Source organism: Gymnoscopelus braueri (assembly GCF_963280865.1).
Source record: "Gymnoscopelus braueri genome assembly, chromosome: 3".
NCBI classification, from domain to species: Eukaryota; Metazoa; Chordata; class Actinopteri; order Myctophiformes; family Myctophidae; genus Gymnoscopelus; species Gymnoscopelus braueri.
Window position 1 is genome coordinate 12,638,753 of NC_137612.1, and position 13,381 is coordinate 12,652,133.

Here is a 13,381-nt window from a genome sequence, read left to right on the forward strand (position 1 = left end):
CCTCCTCCTCCTCCTCCTCCAAACTCAGCTGTCTCACAATGTGCTGCTGCTTGTCACTGAGGAGAAGAGGAACACTGTTGCTTGTGACAAGGCAACTCCCTGGTCCACACATGCACACACACACACACACACACGCACACGCACACGCACACACACACACACACACACACACACACACACACACACACACACACACACACACACACACACACACACATACTGTACATACTGTACATATATACTTTTAGACTAGATTATTTAGTCCAAACCCCATTATTGTTTTTCCTTTGAAAATAGACAGCTTCAATTAGACGAGGTTAGAAGTTTAGAAGAGAAGTTAATAGTACATCTGAATGTGAATGTATATTTCATTACATATAATTGATTTTCGCCACTTTCAACCTGGCATGTTTCAACCAGTTAAAGGAGAAGTCCGGACCACGTTTTTCTTACCTTTTATATGATTTGTATTATATCCTGGGACGAGTGATACAGTAGAACATTTTCATAACTCCATCCCGAGTCCACCGCAGCTAAAAACGTGAAAGATGGCCCTTTCTAAATCGCATTTTTTTATCGATCTAAATTTTATTTTAGATATCTGTACATATCTGACGTTCATATTGACAGAAAACCCTCCACAGTGTTTGTGTTGGATGCGCCCCTCCGGAAGTCTCGCAAGACGAGATTTCACCCATGATTTCATCCAAGTCTGTGGCAAGGTTTCTGTCAATATGAATGTCAGATATCAACACAACAAATACAACATTAAATAAAAAATACGCGATTTAGCGCAAGGACCATCCGCTCACGTGTTTATCTGCGGTGGACTCGGGATGGAGTTATGAAAATGTTCTGCTGTACCACTCGTTCTAGGATATAATAATATCAGATAAACTTAAGAAAAAGGCTAGTCCGGAATTCTCCTTTAGGGTCTTGATCAGTCCCCGTCCCTGATGAAGACTTTAACTGGTCGAAATATGTCGGAAATTTTTATAGAATAAATTTGTTTTAAGTTTACAATTTTTTTTAGTGCTCAGATCTCCTCCTTCTTAAGTCTATACATTTCCGCTGATCCTAGAAACATCTTCAATACACTTCTAAGACATTGTTATCGCCTATAGAGCACCCGGTTGGCCTTTGTGTTTTAATATATCTTGTTAATACGTCTTAACATGGTTTAATCCCTGCTACTCCAGAGTTCCTAAACTGAAGATGCGGGTTAGTATTTACACATAGTAAGTAAACACTGAGCCCCCCCGCTGTGAGGCAGCTCAAGTGTTCACTTGAAAATGCTGAGAGGGAACTTGTCCTTGGAGTGTGACTGACACCTCTGACACTACTGGTCCCCTTCCCCCTACACACACATACACACACACACGCACGCGCACACGCACACGCACACGCACACGCACACACACACACATACATACACGCATGTGCATGTTCTCACCCTGTGTTGCCATGTCCACTTATTATAAGCGACTTTGAGCTTGTTTTCTGTAAAGTTGCTTGTAAATTATTGGTAGGTGCGGGTTGTAGTTTTTTGGGGCTTGTTTCTAAAGGGTGGTTGTTTATTTAAGCTTGTTTCCTAATGTTATTTAAACCAGTGGTTCTCAAACATTTTCATGTGAAGGACTCCCAGATTAATGTTTGTCTACGGACCCCCATCTGAAAACATTTTGTACCAGGGACCCCCCATACAAGATTTGTGTTGTTAAAATGTTTCCAAAATATTCCACATTTCACTTTTCTTTTTCAAGATTATCATAATTTTTTTGCAGATCTACAAGCTCAAAACGCATGTGGACGCGTTGTGAGCTTGTGGATCGGATATTTTCAAATAGCCGATCCATATAGGTTTAAAGTGCTCATGTGGCCTATAGTCATAGTCTTCCTTTGGGCTTGTTTTCATAGACCTGGTTGCTTATTTCTCTCGCAAAACCTGGCAACCCAGTGACACGTGCACGTTCTCCATCTATTGCTGACAATGGGGTTAAGATGACAGGAGGTTATGAGTGACTCCGACACACTGCGGACCCCCCCCCTCTACCCTCCCTCCCTCCCCGTGCCCCCCTCCAGTCCGACACAGACGTCTTTGTACTGAGGCTCCACCATCAGTGACGATCCATCACAGACTAACCTGACAGCCTCACCGCCACTGAGCCCAGGGCGCCACGCTCCACCAGATGCCCCCTTAACCTGAAACTCCACCACCATACCGCTCACCAACTACCCCCCCACCCCCTCCTCTGGGCACGCTGCCCGGCCCACCGAACGAACCACGGCCTCCTGCCCAGAACTGAACTCCTAATAGCCTATATAATCACTTAACCAACCATTATGTCTACAACACAAACTGCTCTTTCAACCTCCATTAAGGACCTTTATTAGCCATCTTTGCAGTGTAATCATACCAGCGGTGGAAAGTACTAAAGTATTGGCATCAGAAGTACCAAAAGTAAAAGTACCCGTTATGCAGAATGTCCCATTTCGCAACTTTTCAAAATGTATAAAGATCCTTTGAAAAAAGAAGATCTAGCTTACAACGCATGGCATCGCAACGCTTTGTGAGCTTGTAGATTTGCTTTTTTCAAATAGCCAAAGCATGTATGAGTAAAACATACAATATTATATTTGCCTCTGAGATGTAGTGGAGTAGAAGTAAAAGTATTGAAAATTGGAAATACTCCAGTAAAGTAAAAAATACCTCAACATTTTAACTAAGTACGTACTTGGGTACATGTACTTAGTTACTTTCCACCACTGAATCTGTATGTTTTAGTAATGCACTAATCGTAACATTTACAGAGATATGAATTGTTACAGTTATTTAGAGCCAGACTGATATTATGAGCCAGACTGATATATCAGCCAATAGGCCTATTTGTCTTTTAAATGTTTCTGTATACATCGCGTTGTGCAGTTTATTCAACCGATGTGTTTCCCCTTTTTAACTACTTGGGGCTTGGGGCAGCAGTGGCTCAGGGGTAGAGTGGCCGGTAGAGCGGCCGGATGGGTTCCCATGTTCGATCCCGGGCTCCCCCAGAGTTAGTGCCGAAGTGTCCTTGAGCAAGACACTGAACCCCTAATTGCTTCCGATGAGCAGGTTGGCGCCTTGCATGGTTTCCTCCGCCATCGGAGTATGAATGTGTGTGTGAATGGGTGAATGTAATGCACAATCTATGTAAAGCGCTTTGGATAAGAACACTATATAAATGCACCATCTACCATTTTTTATTTACTTTCAACTTGGTGTCCCTATTTTGGACATTATTGGCAAATATTTCAAATAAATGTAAAAAAATAGCTATCTACATGCTCGCGTTGTGAACTTGTAGATCCGTTTTTTTTTTTTGATTGTTGGGCTATTTTTGGTTTAGGGCTCTCAGAAATTGGCATTGGCCCCAAAAACCTGGCATTGGTCGGAGGGGCTCTACACTTATTTAACTCTATATGCGTGTCATGTGGGACACGTCTGTAATTTAAGAAATGTCCATTTGGTTGTTTAGACTCGCTAGCTAGCTAACGCCTAGCGGAAGCATGTCACGGAATTAGATTAGAGACGATAGGCGATACATCTCCTGGAAGGGATTAGCACCCGGTGGCTAAGCTAACACTAATGCTAGTTGTAACAGGGTCAGGACAATCAAGGCCGTTCCGCCGGATGTCAGCTCGGTGTTAAGGTATTATCCCTCTGTCTCTCTGACACAAACACCCATCAATGTCAACTTCTCACTGAGTCACTGTACACTTATAACCACTCCTGAAATGTTGTGTAGGATTACAAGCCTGAACTTGGGTCCAGAAAGACTCGTCATCGTTTCCCTCAGCAAGACAAAAAGCCCCTAATTCAGGGGTCTTCAACAGGTGGTCCGCGGGACCCCCAGGGGGTCTTGCTAGTTAGGCCTACTACAGGGGGGACACATCTTTTTGTGATAGGATTTTTTTTTAAATATTAACCACTTGAACCCTAGCATCCCTATTCTGAGGAGAACTTTAGCCAAAAATAGCAGATCTACAAGCTCACAACAGCTCGCGCTGAGTCAACACCTAGCAACACCATTGTGTGAATCACTGCATGGTTACTTTCAAAATTGTCTTGAAAAACCATCTATCAGGAGATCACAAGGGCAGCTAAATATAAATTCCCATAAAAAGGAGGTGTCATTCACAGCCACCGTTTTTCCTTTTTTCTCCTTGTATGTGTAGTGTTTGTATTTAATGATGACATGTATTATTGTGTACATTTTTTAATGCTATGTTTATTAATTGAAAACAAAAGGGAGGAGGGCCCACACCAGTATTGGTGAGGTGCTGCTGACCTTGGTAAATAAGTATAAAAGTAAAGAAAAGGCCACACACTTGATTTATTTGAATGAAAAACCAACGTTTTGACCTGGCAAGGTCTTCTTCAGGGAGACCTTGAGAACTCAATTATTCTTCTTTTTGCTCATAGGATAGCAGAGAGACATGAAACAAGCAACACAACACAGGTCCTCATCTGGAATCCAACCGGGGACGCAGTGAGCCCCCCCCCCCCCTTCACACACACACACGCACGCACGCACGCACGCACGCACGCACGCACGCACGCACGCACGCACGCACACACACACACACACACACACACACACACACACACACACACACACACACACACACACACACACACACACACACACACACACACACACACACACACACACACACACTGTTGACGCACCACCTTCGCCCATCCACCCCAAAGTCTGTTGATCAGACCCCCAATTTTGGCCTACTATAAGGCCACGGACCCCCATAACAGACCTGTAAGGGTCAATTTGGTTACTAACTATCAACAATGTTTGCTGGGGACCCCCTGAACACCCCCCAAAGACCCCTGGAGGTCCCCGGAGCCTACTTCGAGAACCAGAGAACCACTGCTCTTGATTATTTTAAACTTGACATTGATTGGGTGGAAACATGGGGAAAGTACCCATCCATCCATCTATGACCCATAATGCATCTGTGTCAACAATTTCTGTCCTGCTTTTCTCCTTCCTCTTAAGTAACTATAGGAGACAAACAACTTCTTGTCATTGCATCTCATTGGCTCCAAGTGGAAGTGACAGCTGTCTCTAGACCACCCCCCCCCCCCCCCCCCCCCCTTGGCAGGGGGACTTCATGGATGGTGTCATGGAGAGGGGACGCGTGAGTCTGGGATTAGCTCATTAAGACACACGTCTTTGATCTGAGGTAATCTGTCCCATTTCCACTGCAACCTGATCATATTCCAGCCTCTCCACACACACACACACACACACACACACACACACACACACACACACACACATGCGCGCGCACACACACACACACACACGCACACACACTCACTCACACATGCACACAAGGGCATGTACACATACATTCATAGACAGACACACAAATATTCACACACACACATACACACAGTTACTTATTTTTTCTTTTTTACTTGAGTAAAAGTAGCAATACCACAATGTAGAAATACCAGTTACAAGTAAAACGTCCTTTATAAAAAAAAATGTACTTGATAAAAAAGTACGCAAGTAGCAGATCTACAAGGTCACAATGCGTCACATGAGCTTTTTTTTGAACGGCCTGAAGCATAAAATAGGGCTTATAGATCGTCTCTGTCGGGTGGAAACCTCTATGTCCAAAACAAAATATAGCAGATCTACAAGCTCGAAACACGTCGCTTCGCGCTGCGGTTCGCGCCGCGGTTCGAGCTTGTGGATCTGCTACGTTTGATGCTTTTGTGTGACGCTGTAGTATGATCAAGTAGGGCGTTAATTTACAAAGCTAAAATATGGAGATAAGAGGTTTACAATATACGTACAATATTTTGCCTCTGAGATTTACAGCAGAAGTTTTAAAGTGTTGAAAAAAAATTAAATACGCAATACGTAAAAGTAGCTCAAAATGACACGTTAAGTAAATGTACAGTCACTCCGCTACTTTCCGCCACAGTCAGATACACAGCGCACACTTCTACACTCAGTGGACGACGTGAAGCCCCCAGAGAGTAGGGGGGTCCGACAGAGAGCTAAGGGGTCCCGACAGAGAGATGTGAGGAAGGGGCTAGATGTGCAGCAACAGCTAAACGTGGTGTCAGGTTTCCGGGGGCTCGTGCTAAATTTAACCCTGTGATCCTCCTCAGGCAGGCAGCAGCAGGCTGAGGGGTTTAAATGCCAGCCTACAGTTGCTCTCCAGCAGCAGTTGTTCTCCACACATCTTCCTCTCATCACAAACTCTAATGCTGGGAGAGACACACACACACACACACACACACACACACACACACACACACACACACACACACACACACACACACACACACATACACACACACACACACACCGCCCGCCGCACACTCTTCCAGGCACAGGACACTAAAAGATCTACATCTAACGGAGGAGATCTGGGGGAGTAAAAGCAGGAGAACCTTCATCCCCTTCCTGTAACGTTCTCATCCAGACCGTCCGTCCGAGCGATGGAGCTTTTCGAGACCAACCCATACTTCTTCCCCGACCAGCGCTTTTACGAGGGAGGGGACAGCGGCGGCTACTTCCCCGGCTCTCGCCTGCCGGGGGGCTACGACCAGGGTGGGGGGGGCGTATACCAGGACAGGAGCTCCATGATGGGCCTGTGCGGGGGTCTGTCCGCGGTGGGGGGCGGGGGAGGAGGCGTCGGCGGGATGCTGGGGATGGAGGACAAGGCCTCGCCGCTGTCGGGCCTCTCGCCCCAGTCGGGCGTCGGCGATCACCAGCCCCACTGCCCCGGGCAGTGCCTGCCGTGGGCGTGCAAGCTGTGCAAGCGCAAGACGGTCACCATGGACCGGAGGAAAGCGGCCACGCTGCGGGAGAAGCGGCGGCTGAAGAAGGTGAACGAGGCGTTCGAGGCGCTGAAGCGCAGCACGCTGATGAACCCCAACCAGAGGCTGCCCAAGGTGGAGATCCTGCGCAGCGCCATCCAGTACATCGAGAGGCTGCAGGCGCTGGTGTCCTCGCTCAACCAGCAGGACGGCGGCGGGGGCGCCGAGACGGGCGGCGGGCAGCAGGGGGGGATGCACTACCACCGGGCCGGTCCCGGCGGTACCGCCCAGCCCAGAGTGAGTACTAGGACCGAACCGACCGGCAGGAGGAAAGGATTTTGGGACGGATGGAGAGGATGGAGAGGATGATGAGTGTTAACCCATTAAGACCTGAGGCCTTCTAAATCAGTAGTTCTCACACTTTTTTTGTGACAAGGAGGACCCCCAAATTGATATTTGTATATATGGCCACGGACCCCCATCTGAACATGTTTTGTGCCAGGGACCGTAATTTAATTGGTTTAAAAGGAATGCAAAACCCCAGGACTTCACAGTACAATCCTGAGAGTTTAACTCTTGACAGTGAACGGGTCCATTTGGTTACATTTGTACACTGTCAGAGTTACAAATGGATACATGGACCCATGAAGGTTAATTTTATACTCTGGATCATTCCGGATGTTGCTGTGCATGGTAAAAAAAAGAGTGGCCGTTTCCAGTAGGAGACTCAAAGAGTCTCCTTTGAGTCTCCTACCGGAAACACAGACGGTCATCAAGTTATTGTCTCAGGAATCCGTCAAAAAACAAAAAAAATCTCCATGAATTCAATGTTTCATGGGGTGTGTAATTGATAGAAAATAGATAGATAGATTTTTGGGTGAACTATTCCTTTAACTCCGGATTTGACTGTGATGCAGGCAGGGTGATGATGATGATGATGATGATGATGATGATGAGTCAGTTGGAGAGATGGAGGGATTACTGGAGGAACACGTTTTAAAGAAAGGATTGAAGGTCAAACGTGGGATGGGGAGAGAGAGAGCGAAGAGGATAAAATGAGAAATAACAATAAGGATACAAAATAAAAAGTAAGAGTAAAAGTGTACGACACAATGACGTTATTACTTATCATACCTAACATTTATCCATAGAATAACATGTATTGGTCATCCGCTAGGACAATTGTCTTGTGTGTCACTACATTTAAATCTGTCTAGCTACTGTATATGTACTAGACATATACACAGTTCTTGTGAACTTCATAAGAAGTTGATAGAAAGCAGAGAGCACCAGCTGTACAAGTAATGATTTACCAGTAATATTAAGAAGTGACGGTGAGGTACCAGTTTGTTTAATTACATGAAGAAAGAAAGAAATACATATATATATATATATATATATATACACAGAGAGAGAGAGAGAGAGAGAGAGAGAGAGAGAGAGAGAGAGAGAGAGAGAGAGAGATCTGTAGAGAGAGAGATCTATCTATATCTAGATATCTAGAGAGAGAGATCGATAGAGAGAGAGAGAGAGAGATAGAGAGAGAGATTGATAGATCAATCGACAGATCTACCTGCATAATAGTATTGTATTTGTGTCCAACTTCATTCTTTCTGTGTGTGTGTGTCCGTGTATGCACACGTGTGTGTGTGTGTGTGCGTGTGTGTGTGCGTGTGTGTGTGTGTGTGTGTGTGTGTGTGTGTGTGTGTGTGTGTGTGTGTGTGTGTAAAAGACTGTACGCCAGGGTTGGGGTGTGTGTGTGTGTGTGTGTGTGTGTGTGTGTGTGTGTGTGTGTGTGTGTGTGTGTGTGTGTGTGTGTGTGTGTGTGTGTGTGTGTGTGTGTGTGTGTGTGTGTGTGTGTGTGTGTGTGTGTGGGGTTGGGGGCGGGGTCGTGTCATAACATTACCATCGTGACTGACAGCACCTCCTGCATGTGGTTTCTTGTCTCCATGGTAACAGGTGTCGTCGTCAAGCGAGCCCAGTTCTGGCAGCACCTGCTGCAGCAGCCCTGAGTGGAGCAGCACGCCAGAGCAGTGTAACCAGGGTTACAACAACGATGGTACGCACACACACACACACACACACACACACACACACACACACACACACACACACACACACACACACACACACACACACACACACACACACACAGACATTTATATCACAAGTATATTACTATACTTGTAACAAATACGATGGCGATTTCATGAATGCCATTTTCACAATTATTTGCCATTACCGTGTGTGAGCTTGTAGATCGCATTTTTTTCGGCCTACGTCACCAAGCATACCTCTAACTCTAACCCCAAAACCCAACCTCTAAATGTCTGATCAGAACCCTAAACCCAATCCCAATCATTTCCAAATCCCAAGTCTAACTTTAAAGATCATACTTTATTGCATATCCCCAGAATGCCCCCCCGCCCCCTGTTTACTGTACATATTTTCTCTTTTTTTTTTACTACTCGTTTATGTATGATGATTTTGCATATTTTGTATATTATTGTTTGTCTTTGAATGTCTTGATGAATTGAATACACAGGACCCCAATGGAAACCAGCCATAATGCTTTATTGGGGTTTATCCTTTTAGCATCTTTGTATAAAACTGTGCGTCTGTGCTGTTTTTGTTGTTAATAAAGTAATTAATCAATCAATATCTCAAAACACCCATTTATCTTGTGAGGACCAGGAAGATGAATAGCTTTAGTATAATATAAGCCAGGGGTCTTCAACAGGGGGTCCGGGACCCCTAGGGGGTCCTCAGAGTTACTACTATCTCTGTGTGATAGGATTTTTTATTTTACCTCTTGAACCCTAGAATCCCTTTTCTGAGGAGAACTTTAGCCAAACATAGCAGATACAAGCTCACAACGCCTCGCGCTGCGAGGCGTTGTGAGCTTGTAGATCGGCTATTTTTGGCAAAGAGGTGTAGAGGGAAAAAAGAGCAGACCACGTAAACAAAAAAAGTTGAATCTGAAACACAATTTTATACGATATAGAGGGGGTCCCTGCTTCATCTCTCTCTCAGCTAGGGGGTCCTTGGCCTGAAAACGTTGAAGACCCCTGATATAAGCGTTCCTTATTTTTGCGGCGGACCCCCTGGAACCCCTTCAAGGAACCCTGCTGGGGGTCCCACTTATACGTCGAGAACCACTGACCTCTCGGAGTTGAACTGAATCAGGGTTTTATCATGAATGACATCGTCTCTGTCTCTCCTCCTCCTCCTCCAGATCTCCTGAGTGCAGACTCTCCAGAGCAGAACAACATGCGCTCGCTGACCTCCATCGTGGAGAGCATCTCAGCGGCGGCGGAGGTGGTGGGGGCGTATCCCGTGGTGCCCGTGGACATTCCCAAATAAAAACCCTTCCAAAAACCCTCCAAAAAGCTGACCCATAGACACGCAGAGAGAGAGAGAGACACACACGCGCGCGCGCGCACGCACACACACACACACACACACACACACACACACACACACACACACACACACACACACACACACACACACACACTGTGTGTGTGTGACAACTGACAAGTACTTACTCCACATGGAGACACCAAAAACAAAAAGATCTCAATTCCATGTATTTTTGGGGGGTCCACCACACACCTCATTCGGGGTGTTTGGTTTTATGCAACAGTGGTTCTCAAAGTGGGGTCCTCCAGGGGGTTCCAGGGGGTCTATCCCAAGCAAAATGAGTTGGTATAGCATCAAAAGGCAGTTTAACCACTTTAAACCTTTAAACATCGGCCATTTGAAAATAGCTGGACTCCATGTAGATCTGCTATTTTCAAAAAGATCTGAAAAAGTTAGTATTTTTGAAATATTTTAACAATACAAATCTTGTATGGGGGACCCTAGCACACAATCCTAAATATAAGATCTCTGTCGATGTCTAAGGGTCGGCTAAGAAGCCATACTGAATTCCTCCCATACCGCTCACAACTAGGCCTTATTATGTTGATTCCCTGCCTTATGCTGAATTTATGCTTGGTCATATGACGGAGCATAGAGAGCCTGGCCTTTCGCTGTGGTCCACGCTGCATGTGTCAGAGCTTCAGAGTCCAACCAGAGAGCTACACTCTTCACTGCATGATCATACCAAATAAATAGACCTTTAGTTACCAGTGTGCTTCTCTGCTAGACCTGAATGCAGACTTCCGTTCCTTTTTCTACCTTAATTTAAAGAAATGTTCCTCAATTCGCAACCTTTCCCTGGTCTATTTTGTGTTCTGTTTTTGTGTGTATTGTTGTTATTATTATTATTATTATTATTATTATTATTATGCTTAAAAACATGAGTTTTATTTGTGGGGCCAATAAATACCTTATTATGGCAGTTTTTTTTTTGACCAAGACCTGCTTAATTTAAACCGGTAATGAATGCTAGTGATGTAAATACGTTCCCTTTTTCTACAGAGTGGAGTTTTTTTTTGCTATTTTATTTTCTATTTTTTGCTAACTTATTTTTTGACTTTTATAACTAAGATTGTTGTGTATTTGTAGATGTTTCAAAAGGTGATTTGCAATTAAAGATGATTTTCAATATGCCGTCTCTCGCTGTCGACATTTTGACCACCATGCAACATTTAAAAGGAACACACAACACCAGTCCATATCTTACAAAAACAGCTTTACTTATGTCTATATAGTTCCATAAATACAGTACTCTTTTTTTAAATTGCCAAATAATAAAATCTTGATTTGTCAGCATCAGTTTCACACCTGGAATAAATACACATACAGTACTCATAGCTGCCACATAGCACGTTACACCTTTTAGACAACTTGAAAAACAAACGTAAAAATTAAAATAAAAATCATAATAATTTACACACTCATCCAATACTTCACTGGTTCACCGATATGTCGTGTTCTCATTGGACAAAAGAGCCGATCAGCGCGCCGTAACGAGCGCTAGCCGGCTAACATCTCCAACATGGCGATGATGATTAAGAGAACCCGATCGGAAGACGCGATTCGTCGCGTCTCCGTCGGGTTCCAGCAGTCTCTTTGTGTGGGATGTGATTGGCTGATGCCGAGCAGCAGTTTACAGTTTTGATTGGAGAGGAAGTAAGGAGGGATTCAGCAAGATGGAGGAGCTACGGTTTGTCAACACTAACCTTTGTCCACATATGAAACTATTTAGGGGGAAGATGGACTCCGCGTAGAAGAGACTGATGACCGGATTTCTACTCCGTCACACGAGTATAAGATTAGACTCAACCACTCCCAAACCTGGCGTCCGTCCCTCTTTTTGGGCATCATAGGGATTTTTTTTCAAAAATAGCCAGTCTATACCTAAGCTCACAGCACGTCCATTAGACCGGCTACTTTTGCTGTGTGTCACCTCCCTACGACGAAATATAAATCAGGCTCAAGTGGTTATTGGTTTCACTCATCCACCCATACATACACACACACACACACACACACACACACACACACACACACACACACACACACACACACACACACACACACACACACACACACACACACACACACACACACACACACACACACACACACACACTACTTCGTATTAAAGGTATCCTCTCTATTCTAGGCTACATACAGAAGGCGAGAGAGGAGGAGAAGAGAAGAAGAAGAAGAGGTTAACGGCTACAGTGTCAGAAGAAGAAGAAGAAGGTCAAGGAAACAGAAAAAAAGAGAGAGAGAGAGAGGCAGAAGGAGGAGGAGGAGGAGGAGGAAGATGGAGTAGAATTGGACCCATGAACCTGTGAAGAAGTCTTTGTCGCTTTCACAGAAACGCGCTCCAACTCGGTCAGCCCCCCCACTTAACGATTCACACACTCATGCACGCGCACATGCACGCACATGCACGCACACACGCACACACACACACACACACACACACTGACAGCGCAACAGTAGAAGACACGGAGAGAGAGAGAGAGGGAGAGAGAGAGAGAGAGAGAGAGAAAGAGAACAGTCACTACCGAATACAGGGAATTGGGTTTCATACAGCAATGATATTATATTATTCTCCATATATAATTCCAATATATATATATTTATATATATTTATATATAATATTTCTATAAAAAACATAAGTCATCCATTTTATGTACAGGGACGATAAATGAGATAATACCTTGCATAACCGATACGGGGGTCAGTTTGCAGTGGGATCTGCCATCATCTTCACATCAGTATATTCATCATTCCCACGTCCAAATCAATGGATTCATAATAACCTTCCTTTTTCTTTAGTTTTTTATATATTCTATACAGTCGAGTCCAGCCAACTTTTTGTGCTGCTTCGCTGGTGCTGGACGGACGGCGGGAGAATTTTGGCTTGGACTTGATTCAAGTTGTGAGACCCCCTCCCCCCCTCCCCTCCTCCCGACATTCCGAACAGAACTTAAGAACCCGGATGTCTTATATATTTTTTGGCTCAAGTGGTTTGGCTCTTTTCGACTATGAAGTGTTAAACCCCAGAACCTTCCATATAATCTGAAACTTTCCAGAACGTGTGAAGTTGTGTGGTGTGTTTGTTTCGTTGTTTGTTTGTT

General features: G+C 44.7%; 1 protein-coding gene across 1 annotated transcript; it reads left to right on the plus strand.

Annotated features, from left to right (window-relative positions):
• Positions 1-6,358: 6,358 nt before the first annotated feature.
• myog (myogenin) lies at positions 6,359-11,389 on the plus strand. The gene is made up of 3 exons (XM_080423713.1): positions 6,359-7,132; positions 8,795-8,894; positions 10,071-11,389. The coding sequence occupies exons 1-3, from the start codon at positions 6,515-6,517 to the stop codon at positions 10,196-10,198; spliced, it is 846 nt and encodes a 281-aa protein (XP_080279839.1). The 5' UTR covers positions 6,359-6,514; the 3' UTR covers positions 10,199-11,389.
• The last annotated feature ends 1,992 nt before the right edge of the window (positions 11,390-13,381 follow it).

Coding starts and splice junctions, on each gene's coding strand:
- myog (XM_080423713.1), top strand. CDS start 6,515: ATGGAGCTTTTCGAGACCAACCCATACTTCTTCCCCGACCAGCGCTTT. Junction 7,133..8,794: donor GCGGTACCGCCCAGCCCAGA/GTGAGTACTAGG, acceptor CCATGGTAACAG/GTGTCGTCGTCAAGCGAGCC. Junction 8,895..10,070: donor CCAGGGTTACAACAACGATG/GTACGCACACAC, acceptor CTCCTCCTCCAG/ATCTCCTGAGTGCAGACTCT.